Below are 11,766 nucleotides of genomic sequence, written 5' to 3'. Positions count from 1 at the left end.
TAAATGACAGCTGTGTAGGCCTCACCCCAGCTCGGCTCAGCGGGAGCTCTGATGTACTTCTTTCTGGGGCTGGGAGCTGCTTTTAATCTATCAGCACGACTCCACAGCTGCTGTAAACTAGCTGAAAATTGTCTGCATACACAGGGCTGAAAATTTTGTAACCCTTTTGGTGCAACTTGCATTTAGGGAGGAGCTCAGCAACGCGGCCACCAAGATCTCTCAAGAGTTAAAGACAAGCTGGAGACAGCAGTCTGCCAGGCTCAGAGGGCAAGCAGGAGACCTTGGAGCAGATCAGGAGTTTGCCTGAGTTCACAAGTTCAAACACTAATTTCCAGTAACCGTTTGAATGGATTTAGCCTTGTTACAAGTCTGGCAATAGGACTAGAAGTCAGGCAAATAAATATCCCTGCTTTACACTGAATGCCTTTAGCAATTAAAAACACCTCTATGTATTTTTAACAGCGATTTGCTTGTAGTTTGCTTGGCCTCTTATTTACAGTTTTTAAGAATCACAGTAAATATTGATTCTTCTTCCATGAAAGTAAACTGCAGAGGAATTACTTCACATATGCAAGACAAACTTCAAATACTCATAAAGTAAAATGCAACTGTGCAGAAGTGTTAAATCTGTTACTGCCATCAACAGAAACTACATGCAGTGCAGTAACTCGGCGTCATCTATTCCAGCGGGACTCAGAGAGGACGGATATGAAACTATTGCCAAATATTTACACTTCCAATTCTTACAAAATATCCTGCATCCCTAAGGGATTAAGCATAATCTCACATGTCAACAACCACCATCAACAAAAAACTAAGTATGGCCGCAACATCTTTTCACAAAACTTTTCTGTGGCTGCTGCTAAAAAGCCTATTGGTTATTCTGTTTTCAGTAAAGGGACAGCAAAGACCCTCGCCTGCTAGAAAAGGATGGCACTGCTGCTAGTGGGACCCCGCTGCCGTGTTTCCCCACTCCTGTGCGGAGCTCGCGCTCGGTAACGAGTTTGCAGTTTGCTTTGTGCGCCCATGCGCCTGCACAGCCACAAATCCCTGCCTGTAAAGCACAGCAGGGAGCACAGCCAAGCATCCAGCTCACCCAACAGTTTAATCCACTTGGGGCAAGAAGGCAGGATCACAGCAACCACCAGAAAGCAAAACGTGGACGTGGAGCTATTAGAAAAGTGAGCCCAGAGAACGCCATGGGTCCCACCAGTCGGGACCGGGCCTCTCTCCTACCTGCCCACAAGCATGTTCCCTTCGAATAAGCCAGGCCTGCAAGAGCTCGTGCTTTCCTGATATGCTGCAAGAGCATCCGCATGGAAGGGGTCATGCGTTCGTACAGAGAACAAGTAATTTCCTGGAGCTCCCATTCAGCCTGGGCCACCCATGCCGGACCCTACCCCGCTGAAGTTGGCAGGGCTATGGTGCTAACCCCCCTGTACCACAAGTTAAATATACCCACGGAATAATTTGCAAAGACCTTAAGTAATTCAAATTCATGGAGACCTTCACAGGCACATCTTCTAAGTGAAGAGCAGTCCCATGCTAATTTTCGACCTTTCAGCACTGGAGACGTACCTAAAAATAAAATAATAAAAACCACAACACCTATTCCAGCTTCTTAATAATTACTGTTCCCCCCCCCCAAAGAAAAAAAATCTGTTGCTATATATTTTAAACAGTTAAACACAGAACCACTGCAAGCTACAAAGCAGAAATCCAGAGGTTTGAACAACACTTGCTGCAGGATGCTCTGTAAGGAGCTCTCTTCATGGAGGGGACGTGCCACTGTCCCTGGGYGCCGTTTGCAGTCCCAATGGAAGCTCCATTGATTTTGGCAGCGTTATCCACCATGGAGTCTAGGGGCCCCCTTCTTTTGTACTGACTATGTGTTTTTTTGTATTTGCTAACTCCTTTTCTTCCTCACTCCGTGTGTTAATTGCCCTTCTCTGCTGAGGTCACTTGGGTTTGCCTTTGTGCCAAATCCTTTTGTTCCACTTGGTGGTCTATTTGGAGTGGTTGAACCTTTATACGTGACTTTAATTTATTGTATGATTTCATTGTGCAGTGCTTGCAGGCTGACCAATTGGCCCATTAGAAAGGTATTAAATTCTGTACAGTTATGTGTGCACGTACACAAACACACACCTCTTTCCTACAGTTTACTTCCTTCCATAGCCATCTGCAATGAGGCCAGGTCCCGTGTTCTGGAAGCTTTGCCTTAGCTCCTCCGTTTTAATGACTATAATCCACAAGGAGCAGTAAAAACAGCCAGCGCGGTGCCCAGGCCCCCAGCTGCCAAATGTACTCCGCACTCCAAGAAAAGGAGTAAGGAAGGTAACATTACCTGAAATTCACCTTTGTTACATATACTCAAAAAATCACCTAAGTGTTCACCAGCTTCTGAAAAGGGCCAGAAAAAACCCTGAAATCAAAGGCCAATTCCAAAATCTCAGATTCCTAGAAGAATTGATACAGCAGCAGCTGTATCTCTTTCATTTGAGTAATTATCATATAATTAAGTGCATGAATTACAAGAGAGCCAAGGCATTAAATTAAAATATTTAATGCTTGTAAATCTGAAAATGATTACTGTGCTGATGTGCAGCTACCGAGCAGTGAAGCTAATGGCAACATGACAGTACCACCAATCTCCTATTATTCTGCTCTAGCTTAGAAAAGGCATCAGAATTTTGGAAATCTTTTGCTGAGGAGGAAAATTACCTTTGATTCTTTAAACCTAACAACTGATTCTTAGAAACTGAACACCTTAAGTAGTGAAAGCAAAAAAGAAAAGGAGAATGAAATCTCCAAGCTAAAATGTAATGTTTTATCTTGCAGATGCATAGGGAGAGTTAGAAGTGGAAGTGTCTTGTTGAGAATCTTACAGAAAACTGAACAGAAGAGCCTTTCTCACCATTTTCTTTACAGTGGGTCATCTTTCATTACTCAGATTTAGCTTCACCCAAGCTCAGTCAGCAGCTTGCAGGACTGTGTTTTTAGCAATTCAAATAGAGTAGATAAGCAGAGATCGCTCCTTCTACTCAAGGCAGTCTCGTAATTAGACCACCTGACCGGAAGATATCCTTGACACTACAAAGTCTAGTTGAGATTTGGGGACAAGGTGTTTGCACTTCCCTGAAAAATATGTTACATTAAAATTCTTTCCTAAACAGCAACAGAGCCCATTCACATTTCCCAACATGCCAGCAATGTTTGCGTAAATTGCGTGGACACCACCCTAGCCCAGGAGATGCCCACGGGCCGTGCAGGAACTGTGCCTGTGCCAGATCCCCCGCAGGCCTCCAGGTGCCGAGAGCTTCATGAGCGTTTCTGGACTGAAGGCGTATGCTGCATGCATGGCGCCCTCCTACGTGCTGCCGCCGGGCCAGCCCCACAACGCTGAGCCAGACGCTCCGTGAGCCCAGGCTGCCCTGCACGGCTCAGGGCTGGACCATCCTCCCCCGCTAGGATGCAGACATGGCCCCCTAGAGCTCCAGGCCTGGGTGACTCCACACAACGTTTCAGCTCTCTTTTTATTTACACTGCTATTTAAAAAATTTGGAAAACAACCAAGAAATCCAATATATATATGGCTGGTATTTCACTGAAGAATCCATTCGTGTCAGAGAAACACAACTGCAGTGGAACTGCAAGAAATTCAGCTCATGCAGTACAATGCAATGGCTAGATTAACAGTTCTAGGCAGTCTAAGGAGTAATCCCTAAGGGTGGAGGCCAGAATATCTGATTAGCCCTTCTCCATTCAAAAGGGACAATCAGTTCCTCAGAGCATGAATGGATAGGAGTGAGGGCCCAGGACTTGTACTCCAAAAAGCTGTCTGCTTAAATACGTATATGTCTGTGTGTATATATATGTGTGCGCGTGTTTGTATATATCAGCAAAAGAACTATAAAGACATAAACGTTGCATCTATGGATACAATAAATAGGACAAATTATCTAACTAAAAACAAACTGCCATCAGCTATTCCAAGAACAACATGCTATGGGATCCCCTTCAGAACAGAAGCTTACAATCAGAATGCTTAGAAAGGGAATATATTAGACATTTGCTATCCAAATGAGTGCTTCACAAGTGTTTCTAATCTCTTCCAGCACTTCTGACCAGAACTCTTCTTGCAACTCCAAAAAGCCACCAAAACCTAGACGCTTGCCAGCACTAGTGAACTATAGTCTTTAATTAACAGGGAGAAAGATGGCTCTTAACATAGGTACCAAATGAATGGCTTTTATTTACAGCAGCTAGAAAAAGGAAGAAGCACTTTCAAAGTATTTCCTAAAGGACACTTACTATTCTTTTTAAAAAGAAAGTGGCAAAGAAAAAGACCTAATGAGAATAATCAATTTCTTGACAATCCTCACTAACTTTTTGCTTTCCTGCCCCAATGCCATTCTTATCCTATAGCCCTTTATACCAAAACTCTACCTGTAATTTTCAGGGCTCATCTCTCACTTCTCTCTCCTGTAACTTGGAAGGACAGCAGCAGAAGTCAATGAAAGCAGGTAGTGCCTGCCGAGGTGTTATAATATATAATACAGATAAGCCTGGCCCATGCACGCAAAGACTTCTGTTTGCAAGGTTGCTGGAAGGTCACATTTTGGCCTGGGCTCTGGGAAAAGAGCCCATCTTCTCTCAGCTGTCAAGTGATGCTCTCTGCTACACAGGTTCAACAGTGGAAGACATTAATACCTTATAAATACCTAAGGTAGGCAGATAGGCTAATAATTTGCGTAGTAATCTCCAAAGCATCTGACTTCCATGTGCCAAATACTTTATCATCACAAGGTGGTAATAAGAAATAGCCACAAGGGAAGAGTAACCTTTTCCTAGTGGTAAGAAAGCCAGGATTTCAGAGTAACTATGTAATTAATTCGCTTTTCAGGAATCAAAACACCCTAAAGCGAAAACAAGTTCAGCAGACTTGTAATAACATACTATTGTAGTGTTAAGTCCTCCTATTCCTCAACAAAAATCTATCCTTTCCACTTCATCTCCACTGTGAAATCCCCGACCCATGCTGCAGCCAGATCCAGCCTAAGGCGTTTCCATGGCATTTTCCTTTGCCTTGCTCTCCTTGAGTCTTAACTTTGCAATCCTTGGTCGGATCAAAGGGCTCACACTAAGACCATCTCGCTGTCCTGTGGCTCTAACTATGCTATCCTCTCGCCCAGTAATCCTTTCCTGGATTTRTTTTGCCTTACACATTTTAAGTTCACATTCCTCTCAGCTTTGCAGGTGCAAATAATTTCTTGCTGAAGTACACCTCAACAACATTTTCATGATTCTGCTAGCTTCCAGCGTGACTTCCTWAGGACTCAGATCTGCTCTCACTTTCACTAGTCTTCAGCAAAAGTAATTCCCGTGAAGCGGAGAAAATCAAGCCTGTGTGAAACCAGGGTAAGAGACCCCAGGACCGGGTCATCTGTCTTTGACAGGTATCACAGACCGTCAGGAGCCCGACAACTCCCATGTGCCAAGCTCTCCACCACCTTCTGTAAACCTCTGCGAACTGACCACATCTGCCTCATCTTAGCTGTTTTACACAGAGCCAAGGATGTTTATGGTGCTGTATAAAAGTACCAAACATAGACATGCTAATGTACTTCAAATATACTCTGATTAAAGAACAAGTTTTTTCCCAATGTGGATCATTCACAGCTGGAGTAGAAGCTACTGGTTAATTTTCAGGAAGAACCTCCCAGGAAAGTGAAGTTGTATCTGCCTGTTTTGGCAAGAATGTAAAGGGCTGTTTCCTTGATTTTGCTGTATTTTCTAAAAAGGCAACTATTATTTGGGTGTTGATGAAGATTAATACAGACAGTAGCTATAATTTTATATAAAACAGAGCTAATAATTAACAAAGTTTCTGAGCTTGCAAATGATTGAATTTAGGTACATGCTTGATGTTTTACATAATATTTTACAAGTTGGCCTTCATCAGAGATGTATCAGCTGAGAAAGAAGACAGATGTTGCTGAAGACGTTTTTGTGATCATGGGAAGCAGGAGACAGCCGAGAAGTTGAGAAGATTATGCAAGTGAAAGGATTTTTGACATAGGGGCCAGGAGCTCTACTTGGGTTTTATTCCCCTTTTCATCAAAAGGCTAATTTCCTCCTTTTTATATTCTGTTTATGTGGTTGATTTTACAAAATCCCATGTAACGTTTGCTGATTCTGTATTCAGTGAGCATGTGCAGGCAGGGAGTCGGCAAGGGACCACAGCTGACATTGCAGGACGAGGAGAGGAGCAATTGCGGAAAGGTTACTACCGACACACGCTGCCAAGGGACTGAAGTTACCAGTTGTCCTAACGGACAACCTTAATGGGGGCAATTATACCCTGCTCAGTATGGATAAACAGTGTAAATGATCTTAATTTTAACTCCGAAGAGGAGATGGGGGCAGCACGAGTAAGCTATTCATTTAAGCATATAGCACAACATATGTTTCACTCTGAAGCGGTGTATATAAAATACAGCTATAATCTATATGCCTGCAAAAGAGTTTAGCTCAGCTTTTGACAGTGAAATCGGTTGTGGTTTTATTATTGCATACTTAGTAAGCACTTAAAGCACTAAACCAAGCCATAGTTCACTACCGGGGACCAGAGCACGCTAAAATATTGAGCTCCTTCCGTTTTTTTTTTGTTTTTTTTTTTAAAAGATGTATCTGTGATCTGAATATAATTATGGCCTGATTCCATGCCCAACAGCAGCAGCAATTTTGCCATTTATTTTAACAGTAAAGTTTGAAGGGATATTCACACAGAAGTACGCAGGCAAAGCAGCCTTGTCGATGCTGAAGGAACTACCTCACTTAAAAGCCTGTGCAAGACCAGAATCAATCACAAGACAGAGTAACGCTATACATCCACGCGCACGAAATATCAGCACTACGGTCCTGCCACGGCACCTGCGGACCCAGTGCCCAGTCTGGCACACATACCAGGTACGTGTTTAACTCCTACGTTGCTGGGYACCCTCCGGCTCCGGGCAGCTCCTCTCCAACACCATGGCCTTTGCCACGCGGATTTAACACGAGAGCACGTTGCCGCTCCTCCCGGCTCTCCTCTTCCTCCGCTTTTCCCGTGCAGCCCGGCCGTAGCAGCCTGCTGCTTCAGCAGCTCCTGCCCCAACGCCCTCACAACAGCTGTGGGCTTAATTATCAAAATAACATTTTAATAGTCTCATAACTGAACTCCCTTCAAAACATGCCAGTGGAGAGGCTGCGAGGGTTCTTTTAACATCTTTTGGCTAAACTTACTAATAGGCTGCATTTAAGTGATTAGGCTGTCCTAATGCTTGCCATTTACTGCTGGAGCCATCCCTCCCACCTTAAATTACTGTTTGCTGTCTCTCATTTCCTAAGTGATGCTATTATCTACAGGAGCACCAAGGTGGTCAGCGCTCCCACACACTAGACCCCCAAAGAAAGCCAAAGACCAGGAAATTAAGCATCAAGGTATCATTCCTGCCTCTCGTTATCTTTCAAAAAAAAAAAAAAAGGGACTAATATATTGGTACCCAATCAACACTCTCAAAGAAGTGAATGTGCTAAGTGTACTTACGCAAATCATTTAAGATCACTAGAGGTTTACTTACTTTTAACACGTTAAAAAAAAAAAAATTCTACGACAATCATTAGTTTCCTTTTCTACTACCTTTACAACTAAACCATTTCTTGCTTCATAAAATAAATCCAAAGGGAGTCCAAACTAGTATTTGGCTGCCAAGTTAACCTTTCCCTACAAACTCCCAAGCAAAAGGTGAATGCGCACAGTAACAGTGGTGCTATTTCTTCTCCCTAAAAAAGCTGTTTGTTCAACAAACTTTTCTTCCCATTTCCCACTCTTTACTATTGCTTTTCATACCATTGTTATTAGATTTGGGAAAATGGTTACTCTAAACACATATTTTAATGATAGAGACAAGCTGATGGAAAAAGTGATGGCTTTATCCATTTCCCCTCCCTCCTCACAGATTTTGTGAACTACTTCCTTCCTTTTTTAAACTGTGAACATGTTTTCACTCRTTTTGTCCACTGTATGTCATACGGAGGTTTTTCATACCTATCTTGTAAGTCGAAAATAAGTATGGCAAGGTGTTTATTTCTATGAACATGAGGATCTGCTATGACAAAACCTGAGAGCGCCTCAAATGCCATCTCAGTAGCTCTCCGAATGAAATCCCAGCCCCACTACAGTCTTCCAATTGACTTTGACAGAAGCAGGATTTTATCCCCTCTCCCAACAGTAAATCTCTATCTATATTCTTGGGGGAAGAAACAGAATTTTAAATAGCCTTTTTTAAAGAGTTTATTACTTCAGATAATAGTTTAGAAAAACACCCTCTATCGTGAGCCAAGGCTCTAACAATAAAAACAGCGGTATTTGTGCTCACGTCCATTCTCGTAAAAGGTTCTGTCTGTTCTACCCAAAGAAAATTACTCACCAAGATGCAACACCTCATTTTAAGCGATGCTCTATTTTTACTCAATTTTACAGCCGAGTTAAGCAAGGCAGTGGGTTGTTGCATGAATTATCTGTGGCCACACAGCCCATCGGTCTGCAGCCGGCCCCTCTCCGCTGGTCGAGCTAACCATTTGTTGGTTACTCAAATGCATTTCGCTGGGTCTGGAGAAATCTGCTCGTTTTTTTGCCTCGCCGGCTCTGCAGCCGGCAGAGCCCAGTGTCCACCCAGCAGATGGAGGCGGGAGGGGGATCGCTGCCCTCTGCAGATGGAGCCCTTGCTGAAGTCAGCTGGGAGATGACCCACTAAGAGAGCCAAATATCTCTAATTTGTCTTTACCACTGTTTGTTATGAGGCTTCCTTATGCTTTAGTAAAGAGCACAAGCAACTGTGGTGCAATAAAATACATACATATATCAGACAGCTTTACCGTGGTCCCAGGCCATAAGCTCGTACCTCCGCTCGGATGTGAAGGAAGGGCTTCCCGCGCATCGCCGCAGCACAGGCTGCACAGCGCCGAAGGCAGTGTGACTGCAGGCGCAGCCACTTTTAGCAAACAGCATGCCACATACTGCCCAGTCTCAAAATACCCCACAATGAAATGATTTATTTTCATGCTAAAACAGAACAACGGAACGTAGAGCCCTTTTTGCTGCTATTCATTATCTCTTACAGCCTAACGGTATCCTTAAAAATCCCAGGATGACCAGCAAGTCCAGAGAGATTTAAACTATATTTTTATATTAAAATAGTCAAGGAGGTAGGTGACACATAGTGGCCCTATGTAATTTAAATGTGATAGATTTAAAGGTAAAAAGCTCTTTGCAGTCTGTTGCAGAGAGTGGGCCAGATTCCCATCTCAATTATGGAGAGAGAAATCCACACTAACAATGCTGACTTCTGAATGTGGGAGTTACTCCAGATTTACACCAGGTGTAACCGCGATTAACATATAACCTATTGTGTTCACATCTCAGTCTCTCTAAATGAAATATTTATCTCTGCATTACAAATAGACAGAAAAACCTAGTGCATGGTTCTCCTACCTCTAGCTGCCCAAATCTSCTAATTATAAACATGGAGCAGAGCTTTAAGAAGGACACTCATCTCCTTTCTTCATCACAATGATATCTTCAAAACTGGAATATTAAGGAAATAGAAACCAGGGTTTTTAAGATTTTTACAGTCTGTGCTCCAGGGGAAAACAGGCACTCAGCTACGACTGAAATTGCTTCACAACGTGTGCTTCTGGGCCTGTGTTATCCTCACTCCACAGATGAGCAGAAAATATAGTTTGTTTCTTTTTTTTTYCCCCCGGTTTGGCATCTATGGCTCACTTAATGCTCCTGGATCCTGCAATGTTCTGAGGGAGAGACAAAGAGCGCTCGCTGAATATTTTACTGGAGAAAAACCCTGCTCCTGTCTTCTCTAAGTGCTCTTTGTGCATCCTTAAAATGACCCCTCGTAGAGATCATGTGAGGAAAAATAAAATCACAGACCTTTTGTTCACAAAAGAGCAGAATCTTTAGGGCCAATTGCTTCTCTTTGAAGGGCCAAGTTAGGCTTCATTTCAAAACTCATCCAAACAAACCAGCTATCATTAAAATATTAACCTATTTAATAATAACAAAAAAAAAATCACTGGAAGGTCAATGGTACAGCTTTTGACTCAGCCCAACGATAACATATATTGACATCATATGTGATATAAGACACATATAACATATATGACATGCCCCGCTGTGCCGCGAGGCAGGCCCGCCGCCCCCTCGGGGCCCCCCGGCTGACACGCCGTCCATGGGTACGTAAATAGGGCTGCGAAGGGGCACGCTGCTGCACGCACGCATGGCCATCAGCGGCTGGAAACCGTCTCCTTCACAACTTAATTTGTGAACGCATTTGGTTTCTGGCAAAGAAGATGGCACAGTCAAATCTCATCCTTAAGCTAACAATAATCCAAGTCCTCTGCAGAGTGTTAGAAGGAAGAGAAGTTTTTAACTTTCATAAACCAGAATAAAATATTGTTTAGGCTGATCCGACGCAGCAGAAAGCTCATACGGCAAGCGTACGATGGTCTCTGGCTGCTGAGAGTGGGGAATACACTGCCTGTGCCTGGAATATGCTACGTTATTCCAGCCACAGCAAGTCCTTGCTGATTCTGACTCAGGCAATGAGGAAATGTCCTGAGAGTTCAAGAGCAGAGAAGATTTATACCATATCCGTGATATTTATATTAATAAATGATTCATGTTATTGCAAGGACCACTGCTCAAAATACTTTGCCTTCAGAATTGTGGACAAACAAAAAAAATTGCGTTTCCCCAGATCCAGCAATGTGGGTTTACACGGTGCTCTAACATAATCACAAGAACATTAAACAGTACGAAAGTCTTCTCTCTTTTCCATGGCTGATTAAGCAGTTGGGAACAGAGAATTTACTGTGAAAAAAGCAAACAATTATATGCTATCTGAGGTAAACATTACCTTAGTAATGGAAGCTGAGCTTTAGAACCTTATTGTCAGTAGGGATTAGCATTATAATACTTAAAATGACATTTATAACACTTACTGAAATTACAAGAATGAAGTCTGTGGAGACACAGAAATGAAATCAGCTCAATGTGTTTTTATAAGAATACTGAAATCTAAGTCCCTTAGAGGAAAGATGTAGACATTAACAGTTTTTGCAGGCTTCCATTAGCTGTTCAAATTTGAATACTGTTTCTTAGGTGAGCTCTAATCTTCTTTGAATCCTCCCAACACATTTTATCTGTAAAAAATTGTAGTTAAAAATTTAGTTTGATGGAATGATATTTAAGTGCTTTTCCTCATCTACTCTGTGAAAGAGCCCCTGAGAGTTTTACTGTAATTTGTTCAAACGAAATAATATTTTCGTTTCCTGGGTTCTCTTTGTTGTCTTGTGTGATGAAAAGTAACATTTCTTTTCTTTCGATCCTATTAAATGTGGCTTTCTGAATGCCAGCCGCTCAATCGAAATACAATCTGGCACACTTGCACCCAGCTTAAAAAAATGCAAACTGCCACATAGGGTTTTTGATCTAAATGTGACATGTCACCAGGAGAAGGCTTGGAGTAGTATTTCCAGAGCCATAATCAAGTGTTATAAACAATTGGTTTTCATTCAGTGACACAGTTTGTCATCACCTTTTCATTTTAAATGTCTGCTTATTGAAATTCAGTAAATGTGAGAGATGCCACAAGCAGGCCAATACTGAAGCGGTTTCGTTTCTCAGTCCGTACAGGGTCCCTTGTT

General features: G+C 42.6%; 1 protein-coding gene across 1 annotated transcript in view; it reads right to left on the bottom strand.

The window, feature by feature from the left end:
• Positions 1 to 1,442: 1,442 nt before the first annotated feature.
• Positions 1,443 to 11,766, bottom strand: part of ZNF423 (zinc finger protein 423) — a gene marked incomplete at its 3' end in the record, with an annotated part of 168,282 nt that continues 157,958 nt past the window's right edge. The window contains exon 6 of the mRNA XM_026068810.1: positions 1,443 to 1,578. Coding sequence (XP_025924595.1) covers positions 1,443 to 1,578 — 136 coding nt within the window. The remainder of the gene's footprint in view (positions 1,579 to 11,766) is intronic.

Source organism: Apteryx rowi, unplaced genomic scaffold, assembly GCF_003343035.1.
Source record: "Apteryx rowi isolate R43461 unplaced genomic scaffold, aptRow1 scaffold_28, whole genome shotgun sequence".
Taxonomy (NCBI): domain Eukaryota; kingdom Metazoa; phylum Chordata; class Aves; order Apterygiformes; family Apterygidae; genus Apteryx; species Apteryx rowi.
Note: the sequence above shows the minus strand (reverse complement) of the source record. Positions and strands in the feature narration are given on the sequence as shown.